The sequence below is a fragment of the Aquarana catesbeiana genome, linkage group LG11 (genome assembly GCF_042186555.1).
Source record: "Aquarana catesbeiana isolate 2022-GZ linkage group LG11, ASM4218655v1, whole genome shotgun sequence".
Taxonomy (NCBI): domain Eukaryota; kingdom Metazoa; phylum Chordata; class Amphibia; order Anura; family Ranidae; genus Aquarana; species Aquarana catesbeiana.
In genome coordinates this window covers 120,100,814-120,127,990 of record NC_133334.1, presented here as the reverse complement: position 1 = coordinate 120,127,990, position 27,177 = coordinate 120,100,814, and the positions used below count along the sequence as shown (strand labels likewise).

Here is a 27,177-nt window from a genome sequence, read left to right as displayed (position 1 = left end):
CACTATTTACATATGGTTTTATGCACACAAAGATATCATTTCATCTGACTGAGCCTACCTTAACCACTTCCCGCCTGGCCTATAGCAGATTGACGGCCGGGCGGCGATTCAGTTATCCAGACTGGGCGTCATATGACGTCCAGCAGGATAACAGCCGATACGCGCCCGTGGGGACGCACATCGCGGCAATCGGTGGAGCGGTGTGTCATTCTGACACACCGCTCCACCTATCTAGGTAAAGAGCCTCCGGCGGAGGCTCTTTACCACGTGATCAGCCGTGTCCGATCACGCCTGATCACGATGTCAATAGGAAAAGCCGTTGATCGGCTTTTCCTCACTCACATTTCACAGACACGAGTAGAGGAGAGCCAATCGACGGCTCTCCTGACAGGGGGGGTCTGCGCTGATTGTTTATCAGCGCAGCCCCCCCCCTCGGATGCCCACACTAGACCACCAGGGAAGCCGCCAGGACCACTAAGGAAGGGGGCAACATGTGGATGGCCAGGTATGTACCCCAAGGCCATCCACATGTGCAAATTATGCCCGATCTGTGCCAATCAGTGCCCACAAATGGGCACTGACTGGCACCATTATATATCAGTGATGCCCAGCAATGCCACCAATCAGTGTCATCAGTGCCACCCATCAGTGTCCATCGGTACCACCTATCAGTGCCCATCCGTGCCACCCATAAGTACCCATCAGTGCCACCCATAAGTACCCATTAATGCCACCTTCCAGTGCGAATAAGTGCAGCCTATGAGTGCCCATCAGGGCCACCTATGAGTGCCCATCAGGGCCACCTATCAGTGCTCATCATCAGTGCCCATTGGTGCCACCTTTTCAGTGCCCGTCAGTGCAGCCATATCAGTGCCCGTCATTGAAGAGGAAAACTTATTTTCAAAAATTTTTAGCAGAAACAAAGAAAAACTTTGTTTTTTTTCAAAATTTTCAGTCTTTTTTTATTTGTTGCGCAAAAAATAGAAACCACAGAGGTGATCAAATACCACCAAAAGAAAGCTGTATTTGTGGGAACAAATTAAGGGCTCAGGGTATAGCTGTCATAGCATACCTAGACGACCTGCTCTTGATAGACCGGTCGGTAGCCTCTTTGAATGGAAACTTGAGGACCACGGTCAGGTATCTAGAACACCTGGGTTGGATCCTCAACTTAGAAAAGTCTTTCCTAAAACCAGTAAGAAGACTGGAGTATTTAGGTCTGATTATAGATACAAGCCAGGAGAAAATATTTCTACCCCAGGCAAAGATCACTGCTTTGAGAGAGCTGATTCTGACAGTAAGGACCAAGAAGGGTCCCTCAGTCCGCCTTTGTATGAGGCTACTAGGGAAGATGGTGTCTTCATTCGAAGCAGTTCCCTATGCTCAGTTTCACTCAAGAATGCTGCAACACAGTATTCTGTCGACCTGGAACAAGAAGGTTCAGGCATTAGACTTTCCGATGCACCTGTCGCATGCGGTGCGTCAGAGCCTCAATTGGTGGCTCATACCCGAAAACCTGCAGAAGGGGAAATCCTTTCTACCGGTTACCTGGACGGTGGTAACAACAGATGCCAGTCTGTCAGGTTGGGGAGCAGTTCTGGAACAGGCTGCGGTCCAAGGGGTATGGTCCAAGACAGAGAGGACCTTACCCATCAACATTCTGGAGATCCGGGCGATACATCTAGCTCTAAAAGCCTGGACTATCAGGCTACAGGGTTGTCCGGTCAGGATCCAGTCCGACAATGCCACAGCAGTGGCTTATGTCAATCATCAGGGAGGCACCCGGAGCCGAGCTGCTCAAAAAGAGGTGAACCAGATCTTAGTCTGGGCAGAGATACATGTGCCATGCATATCGGCAGTTTTCATCCCGGGAATGGTCTCTGCATCCCGACGTCTTTTGGGCCATATGCCAAAGATGGGGGGTTCCAGATGTAGATCTCTTTGCATCCCGATTCAACAAAAAGATAGACAGATTTGTGGCAAGGACAAAAGATCCTCTTGCATGCGGGACGGATGCGTTGGTGATTCCGTGGCATCGGTTCTCACTGATTTACGCATTCCCGCCTATTCTACTACTACCACGACTCCTTCGCAGGATCAGGCAGGAAAGGAAGTCGGTACTTCTGGTGGCCCCCGCTTGGCCCAGAAGGACTTGGTATGCAGAAATAGTAAGGATGACGGTGGGTTCCCCGTGGACCCTACCGGTACGCCCAGACCTGTTATCTCAGGGTCCAGTGTTCCATCCTGCCTTACAAACACTAAATTTGACGGTTTGGCTATTGAGACCCACGTTCTGAAGAGTCGTGGGCTCTCAGGTCCTGTCATATCTACCTTGATTAATGCAAGGAAGCCAGCTTCCAGGATGATTTATCATAGAGTCTGGAAGGCTTATATAACCTGGTGTGAATCCAGAGGTTGGCATCCCAGGAAATATGTCATAGGTAGAATCCTTGATTTTCTACAGATGGGATTAGAGATGAAGCTGGCCTTGAGTACCATCAAGGGCCAGGTTTCTGCTTTATCAGTATTATTTCAGCGGCCACTTGCTTCGCATTCTTTGGTCCGAAACTTTATGCAGGGGGTGATGCGTCTTAATCCTCCGGTTAAAGCGCCCCTAAACCCCTGGGACTTGAATTTGGTCCTGGCTGTGTTACAGAAACAGCCTTTTGAACCAATAAGTCAGATTCCTTTGGTCTTGTTGACAAGGAAATTAATTTTTCTGGTGGCCATCTCTTCTGCTAGAAGAGTATCAGAATTAGCAGCTCTTTCCTGTAAGGAGCCTTATTTGATTATACACAAGGATAGAGTGGTACTACGCCCTCATCCTAGTTTTTTACCGAAGGTGGTTTCTGATTTTCATTTAAACCAAGACATTGTTCTACCTTCCTTTTTTCCAGATCCCTGTTCTCCGGAAGAGAGATCTCTACATTCGTTGGATGTAGTAAGAGCAGTTAAGGCCTATCTAGGGGCAACTACTCAGATCCGCAAGACGGATGTTTTGTTTGTGCTGCCAGAGGGTCCCAATAGAGGACAGGCAGCGTCAAAAGCTACCATTTCTAAATGGATTCGACAGTTGATCATTCAAGCTTATGGTTTGAAACAGAAGATTCCTCCGTTTCAGATCAGGGCACATTCCACAAGGGCTATTGGTGCTTCTTGGGCAGTGCATCACCGGGCCTCTATGGCTCAAATCTGCAAGGCCGCAACCTGGTCTTCAGTTCATACATTCACCAGATTCTATCAGGTGGATGTGAGAAGGCATGAGGATATCGCCTTTGGGCGTAGTGTGCTGCAGGCAGCGGTACAGGGTCCTCAGGTCTGATTGCACCCTACTTGGTCGTGGTCCCCCCCCCCCAGGTAGCATTGCTCTGGGACATCCCATCAGTAATTACTGGATTGGAAGATTCTTTCACGGATGTGATTTGAACACTTTTATTAGGGCGATTATAGTTTCAATTCGCCCATGCATGTGATTGATTTACTCTGTTTGTGTTTTACGAATATATATATTGTTTTATTTAATTTTTTTTCTTTTTCATTTTAATCACAGTGGATCTACATATGTGTAACATTTTTTAGCATATACACCTTATTAGGAATGATTATATTTTAATCACTGTGGATTGTATATTTATCTTATTACGTTTTTCTATGCACATTGCACTTTGTGTTTTATTGCACTAGTTATTTTTTAGTGTTTTTGGTCATAGGATTCACACAGCAGGTGATCTTAGTAAGTGATCAGAGCTTTAGGACTCACACAGCAGGTGATCTTAGTAAGTGATCAGAGCTTTAGGCTCTATTTGATTTGCACGCTTTATTATCTATGATTTGTACTTAGATTTACAGTTATTCAGTTACACCCCTAGGCGCGGCGCATTTTTTTCATATATCATTTATCGCACGGTCATGAATACGTGATCTGCGCCTGCAGCCGGGTAGCTGTTTGGTTGAATTTCCATTAAGGCACTGGATAATTGTGGCTCGCAGGATTTTTTTCCATAATTCAGTAATTACTGTGGCTCTGTGTCCCGTGATGTTCGAGAAAGAAAATAGGATTTTTTAAAACAGCTTACCTGTAAAATCCTTTTCTTTCGAAGGACATCACGGGACACAGAGGTCCCGCCCCTCTTCTAATACACTATATTGCTTGGCTACAAAACTGAGGTATCCCTGCAAGGGGGAGGGATTATATAGGGGGTTGAACTTCCTGATAGGGTGTGCCAGTGTCCAATCACCAGTGATACCTATATAACCCATCAGTAATTACTGTGGCTCTGTGTCCCGTGATGTCCTTCGAAAGAAAAGGATTTTACAGGTAAGCTGTTTTAAAAAATCCTATTGTTTGGGCACAGTGTTGTATGACCGCGCAATTGTCATTCAAATTGCGACAGCACTGAAAGCTGAAAATTGGCTTGGGCAGGAAGGTGTCTAAGTGCCTGGTATTGAAGTGGTTAAAGAAGAACTTCATTATAACCAGCAACATGGGACAATGAACACCTTGGTGTAATGTGTGCAAGGGTCAAGAGTAAGTAACATACAAAACAACATATAGAGTGCAGCAGTCAGGATGAACCCTCTGATCAAATCAGAATCCTCCCTTACATCTGGGTTCCAAGAGTCCCTCCTTACTCAGGGTCCCCAGTGTTCCATAGTGCCATACACCATAGTGCCCCACTTACATCAGCGTTCCCCTTTACATCAGAGTCCACAGAACTCCCCCTTTAGATCGAGATCCTCAGGGTTCCCCCTTAGATCGGGATCCTCAGGGTTCCCCCCTTAGATCGGCATTCTCAGGTTTCCCCCTTACGGATATGGGGGAACGCTGCAGGCCCTGATGTAAAGGGGAGCTCTGTGGACTGTATTGTAAGGGGGAACGATGTGGTCTCTGGTGTAAAGGGGAGCTCCTGGTCACCACTGCCCCCAGACCCCCCCCCCCCTTCCCTCCATATTAGAGTTTGCAAAGTTACTACTTACATCACGGTCTGCAGCATTCCCACTCCTGTTAGCATCCCCCTTACAACAGAGTTACCTTTTACATCAGATTCCACAGGGTTCCCCCTTACAGTGCAAGGGGACCTTCTGTGGACCCTGTTGTAATAGAAAATGCTGTAAACTTTGGTGTAAAGGGAAACTCTGATGTAAGGAGGTATCTAGCCACACACACACACACACACCTTACATCAGAGTCCGCAGAGGTAAGGGAGGACTCCCCACAGACTGTTTGGCAGGGTTGGCTTTTTTTTTTTTTTTTTTTTTTTTGTCCCTTCATTCATCCCTTCATTCATACTCAAAATGCAGTTGCCTTGAAATGAAGTAAAAAATCTTCAAGTGTGGTGTTTTGGGTATTATTGGGGGCAACACACTCTGTTGCAGAATTTGTAATGCCGCAACTTTGATAAAGATCACTAAAGTTGTAGCTGTTGTAAGTATCTACCAACAATCAGTTTGTCATTGGGAGCACTGTTTTAAGATCTTAAGAATAACCTCCATCTTTCAGGTGCTGAAGAGAAGATCCTTGGAGAGTTCAGGGAAACACACAATCCTATGGCTCTGGATTTCTACCTCCAGGCCATGATCCAGTCTGCTGGAAAGCTGGTCCTTATTGATAAACTGCTGCCCAAAATGAAAGCAGGAGGCCACAAGGTGCTCATCTTCTCTCAGATGGTGCGTTGTCTGGACATTCTAGAGGATTATCTCATGCACAAAAGGTAGGAGCATGCACGTCCCTTAAAGCATAACTGAATTCAAGAACAAAAATGTAATTTATTTGCAGCTTACTAGTACTTTTAGATTTGGTGGCTGCATTCATTTTTATTTTTCAGGCTGAGAACATTTTCAGCAAATACAGAAATACTCATTGATGTTGCCAGAAATGTAGTGTTGTTGCTTCATGTGAGCTGAATTGCAGACAAAATGTTTTCTTATGTAAATGACTATTCCAATTAGCCACCATGTAGTAGAGATTAGTGAAGTGGCAAACTGCCATGGATTTAGTTCCAGCAGGTTTTGGCAAACTTCAAGGAAGTTTGCATGCTGAACCCGAATCCCATTGAAATCAATGGGAGCCAAATCTGTCAAAATAAAAATGCCCATTTTCCTGGATTAATAGGCAAGGGGGTGTCAAAATATAGTATGGCGGGTGGGCACTTCTCTCAGAAACATTTACCAATGGGAAAAACATTTTATTTAAATCTGTTTGTGCAGGAGCAGTGTGTTTTCTATTTTTTTCCACCTAAATTGGAACATTTAAGCTCGTTTGGCTGGGCTTCTCCTATGGGTCACAGGAGTGCAATTCATTTTGCACTCCTGTGACCCCTTTTCAGGAGAGAGCGGTCTGAAGTCTGCTCTCTGCTGATGTCACTAGAATCAGTCCAGGCACCGCGTCATCCCAACAAAGTCTGGATCCGCCAGGTGGCTGGACTAATGCCTGTCTCAGAGAGCCGCTGACAGGCTGAGACGGCCGCTCCCCACCCCTCCCCTCCACAGCTCAGCGCTCCAGTGAGCATGGAGGAGCAGAGAGGAGAGCTGCTGATTGACAGTCAGCAGCTCTCTGCTCAGGGATCTGTGAGAACTGAGCCATCGGCGGTGTTCGATGGCTCAGTTCTCACTGCAGAGGCGGCGGGGGACAGACACAGTATCGGACTGATGCTGCATCCACCTAGGAAAGTAGGAATATACTTCTCTTTTTAACATGTCCAATTCCTTTAACTACCATGCCTAGGGGATGCTCTAATCCTGCCTGTGAAAGGGTTAATCTCTGATATTAGCAAAGTGTTGCAGTAGCACAGACATTAGCAAAGGAAAAATGTTTTGCAGGCGTGTTAGAATTAAAAAAAAAAAAAAAAAAAAAAAGGTTTACAGATTACAGAGCCCTCCAAGAGTCTGCTGTGTATTTTGGGGGCATTTGCAGGGGTATGCTTTTATTGATTTACAAAAAAAAAAAAAAAATGTCATTTATCGGCAGTGAAAAATTGTGGGGTTTTTTTTAAATGTTATTTTTGCTGTAGCACATCCTACAGCAAGATTGAGAAAAAAATGAGTCTGTTGATGTCTTTAAGGGAGTACTTCATGCAAAAAAGAAAAAAAAAATCATGAAGTCCTCCATGAAATTCATACCGGTGGCTGTGGGGGACTGAGGGCAGAAGGCGATTGTCAATTTTTTTTTTTATCCAAATAAACCGATCTCAGCATTGGCAGGTCACCCATTCACAGAAACTATGGCTGTATCCTTTTCAGGATGCACATGATAAAAGGATGATTCTGTTATGTAAAAAATGAACCGTTGCTGAGAGATTTTATAATGGAGTGATACTAAGTACATCCAGTGCCTAGTGTTTCTCTAGATTTAAACCTAAATGGCCCAATTATTGCAAGTGATGCAGCATTGCTTGTAAAGAACAGGCTATGTATGACTCACTTAAGCTGCCTAAAAGAATGTAGCTTAGGGAAACAAAAATTTTGTTGTTCTGTCAGCTCTCTTGTCTGGCCTGATGTGTTTGCTACAGTGATAGGACACTGGTGAGCCCCCCCCCATTATACAGAAGGCGTAGTATGGCTCAAGGCCCAGAACCTGGAGATTATGATCTGCTGGAAGTTTTATTTTGTGGTTGGTTAACTCTGATGGTTAGAGGCTTGTAAGAGAGCATATCACTGGTTTATGATCATACCACTTCATAACTAGCAACTGTGTAAAGATCTGAGATGTTATCCACTTTCTTGAGGAGTATTTTATGCTTCTGTGATTTTTTGTTTAAGCAAATGTGAAGCTAGAAGTCCATTTTTATATGTATTTAAACTCAAAATCAAAAATGTAATCTACACCAATTAGTAATAATGGGGATAAAAAAAATAATTAAATGTTGCAGGTAAAAAAAATTGCATTGCAATGTCCAGCTCCTGCATACTCTCAGGATACCTGTCTTCTTGTACCTCAAAGGGGCAGGCAGTTACCTGAGCGCAGGAGGATTAATGGACTATGAGGACTCACCAGCGCCCTCGCGGCTCATTGAAAACTACAAGGCATCAGCCACAATGACTGGCGGTACTTGTAGGCATTCGTTCACAGGAAACTGAATGAACAACATGGCCATGTGGGCAGAGCCCCACACATGCATGCTGTATTCAAATACTGACAGCGGATGTGGGGAGAAGATCCCTGGCCTGCTTTCACAGGGAGAGGCTGCAGATGCTGGAACATGTTCCACCCTAAAAACAGCTGGAACATGTAACCTGTTCCAAAAGTGAACTTATCCTTTAACCACTTCAGCACCAGAAGGATTTACCCCCTTCTCTTCTCTTATCAAATTATTTAATCCATGTCAGTGGACAGTTCTGCTCATAGCCCTTCCTGATCTGCTGGCACCTGTCCTTGTCTTCCTTGACCAGGCCATTTTGCGATATGGCACTGCGTTGCGTTAACTGACAATTGCGCGGTCATGCGACATTGTACACGCACAAAATTTTGTCCTTTTTTCCCCACAAATAGAGCTTTCTTTTGGTAGTATTTGATCACCTCTGCGATTTTTTTATTTTTTTGCGCTATAAACAAAAAAAGGCCGACAATTTTTTAACTTTTTGCTATAATAAATATCCCCCCCCAAAAAAATGTCTTCATCAGTTTAGGCCAATATGTATTCTTCTACATATTTTTGGTAAAAAAAAATCGAATAAGCCTATATTGATTGGTTTGCGTAAAAGTTATCGCATCTCAAAAATAGGGGATATATTTATGACTTTTTTTTTTTTTTTTTTTACTAGTAATGGCGGTGATCAGGGATTTTTTTTTTTTTTTTAGTTTGCGGGACTGCCACATTGTGGTGGACAGATCGGATACTTTTGACACTTTTTTGGGGGGCCCAGTGACATTTATACAGCGATCAGTGCTAAAAATAGCCACCGGGGGGCGTGGCCTATGCATGGCGCTGAACAGACGTGTGTGAGAAGAGCTCCGTCCAGCCATCGGCCTAAAAACCTCTAGCAATGCCCTCTAAAACACCCGGCTCACGCTCAACACTCAACACTCGGTAAGCTCTCCAGGAAGTCATTGGCTTCACACCAGGCTGCTGCCGACTCTATTAAACGATTCCTCGCCGCAGAAAGAGCTAGTCCCAGTACTCGGAGCGGTCAGGTCAGAGCCGCGAGGTCGATTATCTCACCATCCGCTGCTTCTGTCCGTGAAAGCTCCCCTGCTTCTTCCTGCTGTTCGGAGCTGATGGATGACCCTGGATCACCTGCAGGTTCTGAGATGTCATCATTGGTGAGTGAACTAAAAAAGGAGATGGCAGGTATGTTCCGCAGTACGGAGAAACCTATCAAAAAAGACATCTCTGCAGTGAGGGCCGACATGTCACATCTCCTAGTCAGATTAGAGGAGATAGAACAGCGCCAAGACTCACATGCGGTGGCCATTAAAGAACTGCAGGATATGGTCACTCAGCTTGCATTTGCTCACAGGCCCTCATTATATAAACTCGAAGACCTTGAGAATCGTAACCGTAGAAACAATCTACACATCCGTTGTCTGCCAGAGGCTACAAGGGATAATGACTTACAAGGGATAATGATAATGAAGGGAGAACCTTCGATTCGCGGTATTCTCAATACTATTCTGGGCAACCCTGTAACTGCCGCTCTGAGATTTGAGCGGGGCCATCGTGCCTTGAGGCCACGCAGTATCACATCTGACCAACCCAGAGATGTTATTTTACGGCTTCATTACTTTGAAGATAAAAATGCGATCATGACCAAGCTACAGAGCACTCCTAATATATTGATTTTGATGGGGCTGTACTCAATATTTACCCGGACATTTCTAAGTAGACCCTTGACCGCTGCCGAGCGCTAAAACCTCTTCCAGAGCATCTGAGGGGAGAAGGGATCACATACAGATGGGGCTTTCCCGCGAGTCTGATAGCTACCAAAAATGGCCAGTCGTATACGCTCCGGTTCCCCGAAGAACTCCACACCTTTCTTCACGACTTGAACCTACAGCCAATGGAGCTCCCGTGGTGGCAAAACCCCATACCTACTTTTTCAACCCCCCAGGCCTCCCAATGGCGGAAAACTCCTTCCAAGCAGAAGCGTGCTTCTATCCCGGGCTCTTCATAGAAATTTGGGTGAGATTCACATATACCCATACCTAATTTTTCCCTTTTTTTTTTTTTTTTTTTTTGTTTTCTTCACCCTGTTTCGCACAGACTGTAGCTCTAACCCGAGTTTCACCCCAACCCCTATCTGGGTGATGAACGCCTATTTTGGACTTCCCTGAGCTCGGTCTAACACCACACCAATGTGACCAGTTTCGACGCTGTTATGACTCCCTGTTTTTCTTCCCAATGTTAGGTCACGTGACGCTGTTTTCTAAACTGTTTTGTAAGGTCAGTTTGTTTTTTGTTTTGTTTTTTGCATTGCTAGACTTTAAGTTTTGTTTTGTTAATGATACCTCTCAGAGGCCATATGCTGGTGGAGCTTACTGCTCTCTTATCATGCCTTTATTAGGGCGTATGTCCCCAGCCCCTTTCCTCTTGGGGTTGGCGAGAGCAAGCAGCCTCCGTGCTTTTGTTATTGGCCTCATAATAGAGTCCATAATAGCTGTTCACTCTCCCCTTCCCCACCGGGACCACTGCAGATTTCTGCGTAAACATCCTCTTACTCCCCACAGTATTACAGAATGTAATTGTCTCCTCTGTACATATTTTCCTTCTTCCTTTCCTTCTTCTTTTTCTTTTCATTGGCCTTTCCTCCTTCTTTTTCTTTTCATTGGCCTTTCCTCTTCTTCTTTTCTCTTCATCCCCTCCCTCCCTCTGCTGGCACACATGGGTATGCAAACTGAAGACTCACTTTCAGCTGATCTAATGGCTACTCTAACGGCTGTCTCCTATAATGTAAGAGGCCTTAACGTGCCGGCAAAAAAGGGAATCAAGTCTTGCGCAAATTGAAAAACGTACACTGTTCAATTGCTTTCCTCCAGGAAACGCACTTGACCCACTCCACACCTGTTAAGCTTTACTGGCAACATTTTCCACAATGGTACTAGAGTTTGTCGGATACCAGCAAGGCCAAAGGAGTAGCTGTTGGGTTCAGTAATAGTGCCTCTTTCCGCCTCGCTGCTATGTTAGCGGACGATCATGGTCACTACCTCTTCCTCAAAGGTTATTTAGGAAACACCCAATGTACCTTAGCCAACATATATTGCCCCAACCATAATCCACCCTCTTTCTTTACCCAACTCCTCACAAAATTATCTCATTTTGCTGAAGGTTTGCTTTTGCTAGCAGGGGATATAAATATGCCCCTGGACCCCTCTATTGACACCTCAACGGGCCGTTCTCACATCCCGTTCAAACGAATTGCACAGGTCAAGAAAAGACTATGAAACTTAAAACTCATAGACGTTTGGCGCTTACTTCACCACAAAGATAAAGATTACTCCCACTTTTCTAAAACACATCATTCCTACTCCAGAATAGACAACAGTTAGTAGTTCCGCTAGTATAGGTTTAGCATCCATCTCAGATCATGCTCCTATTTCGGTTCAATTGACCTTGCCCACTCTGCCTCAACGCACCAACAATTGGAAACTTAACGACTCCCTCCTCTCCAACTCAACAGAGGTTTCGATGTTATCCACCTCCCTGACCCAATACTTTAAAGAGAATGCATCCTCAGAAACCTCACCCTCTGTTCGCTGGGAAGCTCACAAAGCTTCTATGAGGGGTTGCTTTATCGAACTTGGTGTGAGGAAAAAGAGAGAGCACGGCCAACAGCTCAAGCAGGTCCTGGACCAGATTGCGGTTCTCGATAAGCAACACAAACTTTCAGTACAAGCAGCACACCTTAAAGCTCTCACTCTCAAAAGAGCAGAACCTAAAGTCCTACTTGACCTGGACACTAAAAAGAAATTTCATTTCACAAAAATTCTATGAATGGGGAAACAAACCAGGTAAACAGTTGGCCAGATCCCTCAGAGCTAAAAAAAAAAAAAAAAAAAAAATACCCTATCTTTCATACCTAAAACCAAGCTCCCGTCGGGCTACACCGCAAATTACTAAAGCATTTAGAGACTTTTATGCTGAACTATACAATGTGGAAGGTGGCTTAACAACCCTATCACAATCCGATAAACGCAAGCGTTTACTTTCCAACTTGAAAGCTGCAAATCCCCCAAAATTATCACGCTCGGCACTTAAAGAAATAGAAGCTGACTTTACCACTGAAGAGTTTTAAGTCGCACTAAAATCCTCCCCCTCAGGTAAAGCCCCTGGACCCGATGGCTTCTCCATCTTATATTACAAAACCTTCAGCCATATCCTCCTACTCCGCCTCACAGCATATACTAACTCCATCTCACAAGACTCTGGCCTACGCCCGGAATCGCTTTCCGCTCATATCACTGTCATCCCTAAGCCCGGTAAGGACCCCACCCTGTGTGGTAGCTATAGGCCCATATCTACCTCTCTTAAATATTGACACTAAACTCTACGCAAAAGGTATGGCAAACAGACTACCCCTTACTCCCCCATTGGATAACTGCCGACCAAACGGGTTTTATACCCAGCAGAGAAGCCAGAGACAACTCATCAAGATCCCTATCACTGATACATCATGTTCTCAGGTCTTCCCAGCCCACCCTTCTCCTGTCCACAGATGCTGAAAAAGCTTTTGATAGGGTGGAATGGGAATACCTTAAGACTGCTCTTCGTTATTTTGAGAAAGGGGGAAAAAAAAAATCTCCCCATTGATTGGTGTATATGGAGATGGGAAGTTTTTCTTCCTAAAATAGTCATAATACTTTTTCTCCTCATTGTGTTTTTCAGCAGGTGAACTGATGAGGAGACCCCCCATAAGTTCACTTGGGCAGAATCAGTGGCCTCAGGAAGTGTGCTGTGAGCACAGATTGCAAATGGATTTTTCTTGGGCCCCTAAACATGAACTATGTTATAGTCAATGAGAAACTAACATCTATACTGTCTGATTCCCATGACCAAGTTTCTGTGAGTTTGGCAGCCTTGGATATCCTATGCTCATCCTTCGTGCTTTAACCATACATTACTAACATTATGATACTTTCTGGTACATTGTCCTCTGAGACCAATCTTTCTCTTCTTTCTTTCTTACATCTACCCTATTTTTTTCCTTCTTCAACCTTCTTTTATACTTCAGCTGACTGGACAACTCCTGTTCAGTGGCCGAGAACACGTTGTAGCTTAGTGCATTTCCTCACAGTTTTGAGGTTAGGCCTCTTCTAGTTTTTTCTTTTTTCTTTAGTTACTACTAACCCTTGAGAACATCTAAAGATTACTTTCATACAGTTTGCTTATTGCAACAATTTACTAATTGTAATTCTCTCTTATTCCACTGTATGTTGCATACTCTGGATTATTGTCTTATTCAGCTCTGTATATCTGCGCTATCTGTTAATAAAAACCTTTCTAAAAGAAAAAATGAAGGGAGCTAGGCAGAAATGTGTCCATCGCATAATGCTTGCATCCATTCAATACCCGCTGTTCGGGTATTTGACAGCTGGTGGGGCTGGCTGTCAATATAAAATAGCTGCAGCAGGAGGTTCGTGAGTCTGCTCTGTGTAGCATGGATGGAGAAATCTGTCAGATTTTATCTGTTCAGCATAGGCTGAACAGAAAAAAATCTATATACTACATATATGACTAGCTTTACAAAGAATGAAAGCTCAATAAGGCATATCTTACCTGACTGACTTGCCTGTGTTTTCCTCTGAAATTGACTTAGATGTAGCTTGATGAAGTCAGTCTAGTGCGCTGATAGCAATCTGTAGTCCTTACAGGTGCTTTTTATACTTCCATACTTACTGATCTACTATCAACAGTTAATCGTTCTGCTCCTTATCTCCTGTTTCCCTGCAGATATCTGTACGAGCGCATAGATGGGCGAGTTCGAGGAAACCTCCGGCAAGCTGCTATTGATCGCTTCAGTAAGCCAGATTCAGATCGCTTTGTGTTCTTACTTTGCACCAGGGCAGGTGGTCTGGGAATTAACTTGACTGCTGCTGACACCTGTATCATATTCGACTCTGACTGGAACCCACAGAATGACCTCCAGGTCAGTAGAAATGTTGACATCAGTGATTTTCTAAAAACCGCAGACTATGTAGCTAGTAAACCTTGTCTCTTTATTGTTCTTGCTAAATGCAGTTCGACCAGAAGATAATGAGAACATTGGTTAAGCAATGGCCATCAGGCGCTTAAAACTGAACTCCAGACAGAGAAAAAAAATACAGTTTTATATTCATTCATAAATCATTAAATGTGTGCTTTTACATTGAACTATCTGGACCCATACTGATATCGGCCTCCTGTAATTCCAAGCACAAGGGTACATAGATTGAGGGTTAGCTCTGATCCAACTATTTTTCACACTGTTGTTATTCTAAAAGTGTGAATATTAATAGGTGGCATAGAGGTGTAACCTCCTCAGTGTTCTTTTACTCCTTTAGCATGGTTTCACAGTCTGTGGTTTGTACTGGACCAGCCTGTGTTGTAGTTCAATTGTAGTATAGTCTGCAGGGAGGTCCAGCATCTCATTGGGCTGTCTGCAAAGGAGTCTGGATAAGAAGAATGTCTAAACAGAATGTTATATCCTTTAGCAGGTTAAGCAGTTGGCATAAATATTACTCTTGTGTGTTTAGTTGTGTGCCTGGAGTCCAGCTTTAGGCTAAAGCTGGGTACACATAGTCTGAAAATCCGCTGGTGCAGCAGAAACTGGCTGACTTTTCATCTATTGTGTCTTTCTAAAAGAAGCCGGTCTAATGACCAGCTTTTGTCAAGGGACATGCTGGAAAACCAGCATCAATCAGCGCTCGCAGCCAATGGCCGAGTGCTGATCTGTGTATTCTGGTTGGGGGCAGGGGGTAATCCCCCTGTCAGAATACAATAGCGGGGGGGGGGGGGGGGGATCGCCACACCAACATCACTCGTGTTGGTACGGCGATCTGTCAGTTTTTTTTTCTATTCAACCAGTTGGGTTGAAGAAAAAAAAAATTGCAGTGTCTACTGGGCTTTAGATTTTTTTTTTTTTTTACTTGAATAAAGAAAGTTATAGAGTGACAAATGATGTTTGTTTTCCCACTTTATAATATAAACTTGTGTGTTTTTTCACAGGCACAAGCCAGATGTCATAGAATTGGTCAGAACAAGGCTGTGAAGGTTTACAGACTAATAACAAGAAATTCTTATGAACGGGAGATGTTTGACCGAGCCAGCCTTAAGTTGGGTTTAGACAAAGCTGTGCTACAGAGCATGAGTGGAAGAGAAAACAGTGTTGGTGGAGTAAGTTATTTTCATTAAAGACCTGCTTTATTCCCTAAAATAAATTGCATTCCTGTTTCCATTTCCCTTAGTAGAGCACTGGGGGACACATTAGACTTCTACGGTATATTAACTGCATAGTAGAGGTTGGCGAAGCTGTCCCTCACCTTGAGTTATACTCATACCACCCATGCTTTTTCTACTCCACGTGTATTTTGTGTCATTTTTTTTTTTTTTATCCATTGTGTAATTGTAGTTTAGTTTAATTTCTAAGTTTTTAGAGTCCCACTCTGGGATTGTGTTTTTGTCTGAGATGCATTAAGAAATTATAGTGACAGTGTTGAATTCAGTATTTAACTCACTATATTAGGCACACCAGACATACTTATTATTTAAAAGCACTACATTCCTGCAGCCATAACTTGATGTGTTGAATAACCAATGAAAATTCACACTAATGACTTCCTTAGTTGAAAGCCTGTAAGCTAAGGTATTGATTATGGGGTTCAAATGCTTCACCCTTTTTCTGAAGACCCTGCAACAAAGAAGTCTTACTCCTGTGGTTGATCCTCTGAATTTTCAACTTTGTTTGGCAACTATTAGCCAGTTACCCGATGTCTCAGCATTTAAGAGATCCAATAGATGAATGGTTTGGAAAGTTTTGGGGAAGGAGCTCTTTGTAAGCAAGTTGTCTTTCTTGCTGGCCAGGTTTGTGGTATGCACATGGGTCAAATCCAATGCTGTCTGGGCTAGGCAGTTCAGACAAAGCAAGTCTGCCTTAGTTAACATCTGTGCGGTACATTTTAGGTGCTTTTTACATGCATTTTTAGTCACAATAACATTGACCTATACTGTGTATATTATGTGTTTTGATGAAAGTGCATGAAATATGAAGCAAGCAGGACTTTTTATTTTATTTTTTTTGTAACAGACCACACCTAAAACGCACAGGTGCAAATAAAAAACTCTTATTAATTGACAGAGGTGTTTGTTATTGCCTCCTAGTAGATAAGAAAAAGCAATAGTATGCAAGGACTGTGGAACAGAACTTTGTAATATCAGGAGGTTTATGGCTACCTTAAAATGGGTCTGACATAGCCTAAAATGTTTCTAAAGTAGCAGTAGTGCTGAAATGCAGGCACTTTTTGCTTATAGTGGTACTAAACCCAGTCCCCCTTGTACAACTGATATTTGATGTCTCAGCATTCGATATCCAGTAGTGCAGGGGTAGAATGCTTGTTTTTGTCTAGGGTACAATTAAAAAGCACTGTTAATTACCTTATTCCTCACTTCCGGAGGCTCCTTTTTTCCAAGCAACCGTTCCCCCTGGCGCTAAATTCAGCATTCACACTCTGGCATCGTCATGTACAATGCAGCACCAGCAGTCTTGCATTGTAAGCAGGGTTCAGCTCAGGCATGTTCAGATACTGGTCTGAACCCACCTGAGCTATTCTGCCAAGAAGCTGTCACTGTGGACCGCTAGAAGTAGCCAGGGCATTCCCGGCCCTGCAGCTGTGTGTATGCGTGCCCCTAGTATACACATGTGGATACAATGCAGGGAATGCCTCAGCCACCTAGTAAATGTCCCTAGATGTCTATTATATTCCCCCGGTGACTGGTTAGAGGAAATTGGATTATTTTGTAAAGTTTATTTTTTCTTATTCATTTTATTGGAAGACAAAAATTCTGCCCCTTTTTTTGGGGTCGACTCTCCATTATTTTAGATTTTTTTTCCCCCCCTCCACTTTCTATATTATGAACTGCTTATTTGGTATTTAGACTTCTGTAAGGCAACAATGTATTCCAAATGTCTACTGTGTCCTTAAAGGGATACTATGGGTTCGTTTTTTTTTTTTTTAAAAACAAACATGTTATACTTACCTCCACTGTGCAGTTTGTTTTGCACAGAGTGGCCCCGAACGTCCTCTTCTGGGGTCCCACGGTGGCTCTCGTGGCTCCCGGCTCCTCCCCTCAAGAGCTAACCCCCTCTGGGAAGCTCTCTCCCAAGGCCTTGGAGGCGCGCCCATAGCCGCCAAGTGTATGACTCGGCGCGCCACGTCTTTGATTTGATTGACAGCAGCGGGAGCCAATGGCTGCGCTGCTATACATCATTTAATGAAGAGCAGATTAGAGCTTGGTGAAAGCAACGCGGGTTCGTGCCCAAGGAGATTTGGGTCTCAGGTAAGTAAAACGGGGGCTCGGGGGGACCGGGGACTGCAAGGTGTTTTTTCACCTTAATGCAAAAGATGCATTAAGGTGAAAAAACACAAAGCTTTACAACCCCTTTAGTAAACTGAGGGTGAAAAGAATTTATCTGTGAGTAGAGTACAAATGTTCTGTATTTTTTCTGGCTAGATTCAGCAGCTCTCAAAGAAAGAGATTGAAGACCTCCTTAGGCGTGGAGCATATGGAGCCATCATGGATGAGGAAGATGAAGGGTCAAAGTTTTGTGAAGAAGATATTGACCAGATTCTTCAGAGGAGGACAAAGACAATCACCATAGAATCTGAAGGCAGAGGTTCAACATTTGCTAAGGTATGGTTGACGCTTGGCGCATATATAAAAAATGTTAGCATTTCTTATTTTTTAATATTGTCTTGAGATGAAACTTTGCAAGAATTAAACAGTATTTAAATTAAATCAGTATTTTTTTTAAACCCATTTCATGTGTTTTTTGTTGTCCCTAATAACAACCACAGTCCCTCATAAAATATATTTGAGTCGTTAAGCAATCATAGTCATTCATCCACTAACGGTTTACTTTTATTCTCTAGGCCAGCTTTGTGGCTTCTGGTAATAGAACTGACATCTCATTGGATGATCCAAATTTCTGGCAGAAGTGGGCAAAAAAGGCTGAAATTGACATTGACTCAGTTAGTGGACGAGTAAGTATAATCTGATAAGGTTCATCGCATACAAAGCTTTTTATGGTGTTTTTAGAATAATTTGAAAACTGCTGATGGAAAACCAGACTTAATTTGGTTCTGTGTTCCAAAGTATAGTACATTTAATGGGCTGAGATTTTGATATGTTTAGAAAAGGGTCATGTACTAAAACCATTACCAATCAACCTTGTAAATTATATTACAATACATTTTAACCTTACTTTTACAGAACAGTTTGGTTATAGACACACCCAGAATCCGCAAACAGACCCGGCCCTTTAGTGCCACAAAGGAAGAACTGGATGAGCTGTCTGAGGCAGGAAGTGAAGGAGATGACAAACCCAAACTGCGAAGACCATATGATCGATCCAATGGCTATGGAAGGACAGAGTGCTTTCGTGTGGAGAAGAATCTTCTCGTATACGGGTAAGAGTGTCGCTGTAGAGACTATAAAAGCTAATAATGCAAACATTCTAAAAAGCCAGTAGATCGAGTACTCTGTTTCAAGGAGATGGAGTGAACAGATCACTAAACATGAAGTGTATTAATTAGAACATAAAGATACAGGTATGAGAATGTAGATGAACCTGTCTGTGATCTTTCCAGGTGGGGAAGATGGAGAGACATTTTGTCTCATGGTCGTTTCAAAAAGCAGCTAAACGAGCAAGATGTTGAAATCATATGCCGAGCTTTGCTGGCTTACTGTCTAGTGCACTACAGGGGAGATGAGAAAATCAAGAGCTTCATCTGGGACCTCATCACTCCAACAGAAGATGGGCAGACACGAGAGTTACAGAACCATCTTGGTATGTGTGTCTGGAATTCAAAGTTTCCCTACATTTTTTCCAAAAAAGTTTGCTTTTGTAAAGCAGGTCACAGAAATCTAAAAATGTATAAATTGCCTTGTAGACACCGTGTTGTGTGTCTATAGCTTATAAACATTTGAAGACCTTGTGCTGGTGCAAGTGCATAGCAAGGATACCAAATGCTAGTTACACACTTATTTTGGTGTCCTGCCTTAACCACTTGACCTCCGGAAGTTTTACCCACCTTCCTGACCAGGCCATTTTTTTCGATACAGCACTGCGTTACTTTAACTGATAATTACGCGGTCATGCAAGGCTGTACCCAAATAAAAATAGAGCTCTCTTTTGGTGGTATTTGATCACCTCTGCGGTTTTTATTTTTTGCGGTATAAACAAAAAAAGACTGACAATTTTGGGGAAAAAAAACCCCTATTTTTCTTACTTTCTGCTATAAAACAAATCCAATAAAAAATGAACAAAATCAAATGTATTCATCAATTCAGTCCAATATGTATTCTACATATTTTTGGGGAAAAAAATCCCCAATATATTTTGATTTGTTGTCGCAAAAGATATAGCGTCTACAATCTATCAGATATATTTTATGGAATTTTTATTTATTTTATTTACTAGTAATGGCGGCGATCAGCAAGACTGCGATATTGTGACAGACAAATGAAGCCATGCGAGTTCAGCTGAACTAAAGCATGTTAGTCCTGATTTCGGCTGCAATTTCAGAGACATCTGTGCGGGTTTCTGCACAGATGTCAATGGAAATCGCACCCTGAAATCTCAAAAAGTAGTACAGAAACTACTTTTTGAAATCGGCGACGCACCAATTAGGACAATGCCATTGCTGCCGATTTGACATGCGATTTGACATGTTAAGTCGCACCAATGTGAACCAGGGCTAACTGACACTTTTTTTGGGAACCAGTGACACTAATACAGTGATCAGTGCTAAAAATATGCACTGTCAGTGCACTGGCTGCAACCCCCCGGGATGGGGTTAACATCAGGGGAGATCGAAGGGTTAATGTGTGCCTAGCCAGTGTTTTTGTACAGTGTGGAAGGTGCTTTTACCAGGGGAAGACATGTATCCTAGTCCCTGCTTTGCAGGAACACAGGATCCATGCCTTCCCTACTGACAGAACAGCAATCTGCCTTGTCTACATTAGCAGACTGCCATTCTGCCTCTGTACCAAATGATCGGCAGGTGCCTTCGGACGTCGAGTCCGCAGTACCCGCATATCAGCTCCCGCTGTGTATAATCAAAGATGGAGCGGGCCGCCGCCAGCGCACCTCCTGCCCAGAAGTGTCGGATCACGTACTAGGTATGTGATCTGGCACAGCAGTGCCACCTCGCTGCCATATATGTAAATTATACAGTCGGCAAGTGGTTAATATATTCATTGCAAACCTGAAGATTCAAGTTAACAGTTCATACAGTCCTGAAGATCAGAAATAATTAGACAATAATCATTCTTGCATTAAGTCATAGGTGTACCATAGAGTCCATGAGGAACTGAAGAAACAAACATTTAAGTCGGGATAATTTGCTGTAAATGGGTGTGCAATCAATATGGAAATTCATAGGAGTTGGAGCATCGCATTTCTTTTAACAGTGTTTGAAGAAAACTTGCAAGCTAAGATTTTGATATGTGTCATTTGCCTGATATTTTGGAAGATCCTATTTAATATTTCCTATAAACTTAATTTAAGTAATTTGGAAACCAGTCTATTGTTTATAGCTGCAATTTGTCCTCCAGGTAGGTGTTCACCTATGAAGACTCATATTTTCTGTGTTTTGCAATAGAGATTTTTATCTTTGTACAACAATGTGTTGGTAGCAATAATGTTTTATGCAAACTAGAATAAATGTGGCCTGACATGAATAGATAGCTTGCCAAGAGCAACAAGAGATTCTCGCAGGTCATTGGAGCATTGGGAACGGCTGAGATTAAATCAAGCCTGCTAGTAGGGAGGTCTTTGGCTTAGTTCACATCTGTGCGGTGCATGTTAGGTGCATTACCATTGACCTATATACAGTGGGGACAGAAAGTATTCAGACCCCCTTTAAATTTTTCACCCTTTGTTATATTGCAGCCATTTGCTAAAATCATTTCAGTTCATTTTTTTCCTCATTAATGTACACACAGCACCCAATATTGACAGAAAAACACAGAATTGTTGACATTTTTGCAGATTTATTAAAAAAAGAAAAACTGAAATTTCACATGGTCCTAAGTATTCAGACCCTTTGCTCAGTATTTAGTAGAAGCACCCTTTTGATCTAATACAGCCATGAGTCTTTTTGGGAAAGATGCAACTAGTTTTTCCCACTTGGATTTGGGGATCCTCTGCCATTCCTCCTTGCAGTTCCTCTCCAGTTCTGTCAGGTTGGATGATAAACGTAGGTGTACAGTCATTTTTAGGTCTCTCCAGAGATGCTCAATTGGGTTTAAGTCAGGGCTCTGGCTGGGCCATTCAGGAACAGTCACGAAGTTGTTGTGAAGCCACTCCTTCGTTATTTTAGCTGTGTGCTTAGGGTCATTGTCTTGTTGGAAGGTAAACCTTCGGCCCAGTCTCATCAGACCAGAGAATCTTATTTTTCACCATCTTGGAGTCCTTCAGGTATTTTCTAGCAAACTCCATGCTGGCTTTCATGTGTCTTGCACTGAGGGGAGGCATCCGTCGGGCCACTCTGCCATAAAGCCCCGACTGGTGGAGGGCTGCAGTAATGGTTGACTTTCTACAACTTTCTCCCATCTCCCGACTGCATCTCTGGAGCTCAGCCACAGTGATCTTTGGGTTCTTCTTTACCTCTCTCACCAAGGCTCTTCTCGCCCGATAGCTGTTTGGCCGGATGGCCAGCTCTAGGAAGGGTTCTGGTCGCCCAAACGTCTTCCATTTAAAGATTATGGAGGCCACTGTGCTCTTAGGAACCTTAAGCGCAGCAGAAATTTTTTTGTAACCTTGGCCAGATCTGTGCCTTGCCACAATTCTGTCTCTAAGCTCTTCAGGCAGTTCCTTTTGACCTCATGATTCTCATTTGCTTCTCATTTGCTCTGACATGCACTGTGAGCTGTAAGGTTTTATATAGACAGGTGTATGGCTTTCCTAATCAAGTCCAATCAGTATAATCAAACACAGCTGGACTCAAATGAAGGTGTAGAACCATCTCAAGGATGATCAGAAGTAATGGACAGCACCTGAGTTAAATATATGAGTGTCACGGCAAAGGGTCTGAATACTTAGGACCATGTGATATTTCAGTTTTCTTTTTTAATAAATCTGCAAAAATGTCAACAATTCTGTGTTTTTCTGTCAATATGGGGTGCTGTGTGTACATTAATGAGGAAAAAAAAGAACTTAAATGATTTTAGCAAATGGCTGCAATATAACAAAGAGTGAAAAATTTAAGGGGGTCTGAATACTTTCCGTCCCCACTGTTTAATGTGCGTTTTGTTGAGAGTGAATACAAGACTTTTTTTTTTTTTTTTTTGTAGTTAGTGGTTGGTTTGAAGCCCCATCACCTTACTAAACCTTGTTGCCCAAGACAGTTTAGAACATGCTTAGGATAGGATATGCAATTAGCAGACCGCCAGCTGTTGCAGAACTACAAGTCCCATGAGGCATAGCAAGACTCTGACAGCCACAAGCATGACATCCTGAGGCAGAGGCATGATGGGACTTGTAGTTTTGCAACAGATGGAGGTCTGCTAATTGCATATCCCTGGTTTAGAAGATCATTCCTGGATTTCAGATCTTTCTTGTTTAATATATTACTGTTGAAGTTTGCAATACAAAGGTGTTAAGCGTAAACCATCATAGGTACGTATAAAATTCACACAACATTAAATAATCTAAAGGGCTGTAGCTTAAAAAGGGAGATCCAAGGAGTTAAAGGCCCAAATAAGTAAGTGAACCTGTGTATAACATGTAATGTATACTGAATATCCTCTCAGTAAGGGAATATAATATGTTGACTAGAAAACTTTTTTAAGTAATGGAACATAAAGAAATTGGCTGGAAGAATCACTGAAGGCAATGCAAAAAAACAGTACAGGCAAAAGTCATGCTTACTGGACTGTCTGAAAGGTGAAGGAGGGGAAACAAAAAAGAAAGACCAAAGGCCCTGAATGGGAATACAAGGCCAGGCAAAAAAAAAAAAAAAAAGAGGGGTGATGATAGGGAGGGAAAAGGAACGGGGGGTGAGGAGAGGAAAAAAGTAGGCAGAAGATGCTACGTAAAGATGGGAGGGGTAAGTAGATTCCCTTTCCCGAGTGCATAACACGCTATCACTCCGTAAAATGGATTTAAAAATTCCAAGATGTAGTGCTCTATGATTGGGCTATGAGTAATCTCTCCACTCGATCCATAGTTTCAGTAATAGATCGTGTTTATCCTCCATGGTGGCTGTCAAATTTTTGTTGATCGTCATACCTTTTTAGGCAAGTTTTAACTTCCTGGCGTTTCGGTGAGGGGGACATCCAGGAGTGTACAATAGTTTGTTTAGTGGCAAAAAAATTAAGCCAAATATTTAGCTATTTTTCAATTTGTTGTCTGGATTGACTACTGCAATAAGGTTCCAACTGAGTCCTTTCGTAAATTGCAATGGAGGACCACGTTTATTAGGAAGTAAACTCCAATCCATAACCTCCGTGCCTTAGGGATGTCCACTATATCGTGTACCATTGTTCCACGGCCTGTAAAATAAAGAGGAGAGTTCTTGGGAACATATTTGAAAATTCAGCAGAGTCGGGTACCAACGCATTAAGGCCCCTTTCACACTGACGGCTGTTCTGCCGCTGTTAAAAGCATGTTTTGTTATTTTGAAATCCCAAGACTCCAGGCACAGCAATCATTTGCATTTGTACATTGCGAATAGCTGCGTTTACCTGCGTTTACGTGCAGCTGCATTTAGCTGCGGTGGAACATTCTTGCCATTTCTGATGTGTTTCCTGTTTTTCTTTCCTTGTTGCCGCTGCTATCTGCAGGTGAAATAGTACACTGCAATTACCTGCGGTTATGTGCAGATAGCTGCAATAAATCGGTCCTGGACGCAGTCAAATTTATTTTTTCTAACCGCACCAAACCCCATGTAACAAAACCGTTGCTAAATGCAGTGTGTGAATTGGGCCATAGCATTGTCTGAGTTTAGGTGCGGTAGATAGCTTGATCTATCCACAGCTAAAAGCTGAATTCTGTCCACCCATGTGAAAGGGGCCTTCTACTTTTATAGGAGTTTTCCAAAGCTAATACATTCCCAGAGCTAGTAGCTGTGGAAGACCAAATATCTTTCCAGCCTTCCTCTGGGATAGGAATGCCTCCTTCTCCCAGTGAAGCATGCATTTCACTTTTTGACGGATTTTGGAAGAATTTAGGGAGACATATAACAATTAAATAAGGCCTGAGGAGTGAGCATTAGAGTGGCATTTTTTTTCGAACCACATAAGAACGATTGGGGTTGTTGTATGTGATAAAAGTGCATTAACAGAATGCCTAATTTGTATATAATGAAATGGTTCTCATGGGGGAGCTTCATCATTTTCTCCAAAGTAATCAAATTGTTTAATATTGTTGGGGTAAGGAGAGCATAGACCCTTACAAGGGAACCTTGATGGGGTTTCAAATCCCAGGGTAAATAATGGGTGGATCTCAGAACTTAAAAAAAAAAAACCTGTTATGAGTTAAACATGGAGGCTAAAATTGTAGCAGCCCCTGTATGTCATGACCTGTTTCATTTTATGTATACAATGAAGACCTTGGTAGTAGGGCTGCAACTAACGATTATTTTCATAATCGATTAGTTGGCTGATTATTGTTTCGATTAATCGGTTAATAACCTTTATAAAAAGTGTGGTGTATAATTTAGTTAATATGTAAAGTTTAAAAAAAAGGCAATTTATTCCTAAATATCAATATGCAGGGGTAAATATAAATAACCAACTATATGGTTAGGGAGTAAAATCTTTAATCCTCTCTCAGAACAGACAGAAGAGATATACTCTACATACTATTAGAGGTTGAATCTGGACTCAGATAAATTTTTTTTTATTTAAAGAAAAAAAATTCTAGACTGTTTTGCAGATTTTCAAACAGAACTGTAATATTACATGCTTTTCTGCAGCTTCTCCATTGAAGTATATTAAACCAAAAAAGCACCGTTTTGCATTGAAAAAGGTTCTTGACCCTTTCCAAATACACAGCAGCTGAAAAAAGCATAGATGTGAACATTAATTGAACTGTAGTGCATTTCTGCAAAAAGCACCAAAAAACACAGAGGTGGGAACCAGGCCTAAGACATTTAGTAACATAATGGAGTTAAAAAAATAAAAATAAAATAAATTTGTTTTTTTACTGTGCAACAGAGAAAGTAATATTTACAGTAGAGATTATTTGCTCTTTTTGTACTATATAGGGCTAATTTTAGCTTTTTTAACCCCATTATGTTACTGGCCGATTAATCGATTATGAAAATAGTAATCGATTAATTTCATAATCGATTAGTTGTCGATTAATCGATTAGTTGTTTCAGCCCTACTTGGTAGTGAAGTGGCCTTAAGTACACTATCTGCATTGAGTTGGTGCGTGCTCCCTGTGTATGTATTTTTTGTTCCTCTGGGTATTTTGATTTCTTCCCAAATACATGTTGATAGCTTAATGCCTCTTCCCTGTACCTAGTATGCATGAATATGATGGGAACTTTGAGGAATAGGGGCTGTGTGCTTTGTACTCTGTTGTGTAATGTATAAGGCCACATGCACACTGGGCGTTTTAAACGCTGCCTTTTCTTTTTCTGCCTCTAAACTCCCTTCAATGATAGCCAATATGTCCATGTGCACAAGGCCTAATAAGCTGGTACTAAAGAAATTCAGGTTGTATAATTGTACTCAATACACTTGTCTTTTATTGGTAATCACTCTATTTGTAATACATCACTTTTTAATGATTTGGTAATTATGTGATTGCTGGTAAGAGGCTAAATAGTTCATTATAATGCAACTAAAATTGCTGGTGTAATTCAGTTATATGCTGTTCAGTAATCCATGTTCATAAACTTTACATTTCCTATTAGTATAAAATAAATTGGTGTTTGTAAGTAGACCTTATAGAATTGGACCATTTGCGGTGATTTATATGATCCACTTTGAAATATGTAAAACTTTTAAAAATGCTCTTCTCCAAAATGCAGGCTTGTCTGCTCCAGTACCACGGGGAAGAAAAGGGAAGAAAGTGAAATCCCAGACTAGCACCTTTGACATCCACAAGGCTGAATGGTTGCGTAAATATAACCCAGAGCACCTACTGCAGGATGATGGGTACAAAAAGCACTTAAAGCATCACTGCAACAAGTAAGACCAAGATCCAATATTTATTATTCTACTTTAAAGAGAACCTGTCTGCAGAATACAGTTTATCCGACTCCTCGTGCATAAAATGTTAAATCTTAAAGTGATAGTAAAGGCAGATTTTTTTTTTATATAAACATGTTATATACTTGCCTGTTCTGTGCAGTGGTTTTGCGCAGAGCAGCCCCGATCCTCCTCTTCTCGGTTCCCCTGCTGGCGCTCCTGGCCCCTCCCTCCTTCCAAGTTGCTTGCTATGGGGGTACTCGAGGAGGCTTGCTCCCAAGCCGCTGCTTTGTGTGTCCGTTCGCACATGGAGCGTGACTCGGCCCTGCCCCCGCTCTCTCCCTACTGGCTGTGATTGACAGTAGTGGGAGCCAATGGCTCGCTCTGCTGTCCCAGCCAATGAGGAGGAAGAAACCCGGGAGAGACGCTGCTCTCGTGCACGTTGCTGGATTGAGATGGGGCTCAGGTAAGTATTATAGGGGCTGCTGCACACAGAAGGTTTTTTACCTTCATGCATAGAGTGCATGAAGGTAAAAAACCTTGAGTCTATACAACCACTTCGACCACTTCAATACATGGCATTTTCACCCCCTTCCTGCCCAGGCCAATTTTCAGCTTTCAGAGCTGTAACATTTTGAATGGCAATTGTGCGGTCGTGCAACGTTTTATCCAATTGAAATTTTGATCATTTTTTTCCCCACAAATAGAGCTTTCTTTTGGTGGTATTTGATCACCTCTGCAGTTTTTATTTTTTGCGCTATAAACAAAAAAAGACCAACAATTTTTTGAAAAAAAAACACAATATTTTTTACTTTTTACTATAATAAATATCCATTTTTTTAAA

At 42.3% G+C, this 27,177-nt stretch overlaps 1 protein-coding gene across 5 annotated transcripts in view; it reads left to right on the top strand.

The window, feature by feature from the left end:
• Positions 1 to 27,177, top strand: part of CHD9 (chromodomain helicase DNA binding protein 9) — a 343,123-nt gene that overhangs the window by 244,019 nt on the left and 71,927 nt on the right. For all 5 annotated transcript variants that reach the window (XM_073604968.1, XM_073604966.1, XM_073604967.1 and 2 more), the window contains 8 exons: positions 5,501 to 5,711; positions 13,884 to 14,079; positions 15,138 to 15,305; positions 17,640 to 17,819; positions 18,059 to 18,169; positions 18,399 to 18,595; positions 18,776 to 18,975; positions 26,174 to 26,333. In XM_073604968.1, the coding sequence (XP_073461069.1) occupies positions 5,501 to 5,711; positions 13,884 to 14,079; positions 15,138 to 15,305; positions 17,640 to 17,819; positions 18,059 to 18,169; positions 18,399 to 18,595; positions 18,776 to 18,975; positions 26,174 to 26,333 (1,423 nt within the window). The remainder of the gene's footprint in view (positions 1 to 5,500; positions 5,712 to 13,883; positions 14,080 to 15,137; positions 15,306 to 17,639; positions 17,820 to 18,058; positions 18,170 to 18,398; positions 18,596 to 18,775; positions 18,976 to 26,173; positions 26,334 to 27,177) is intronic.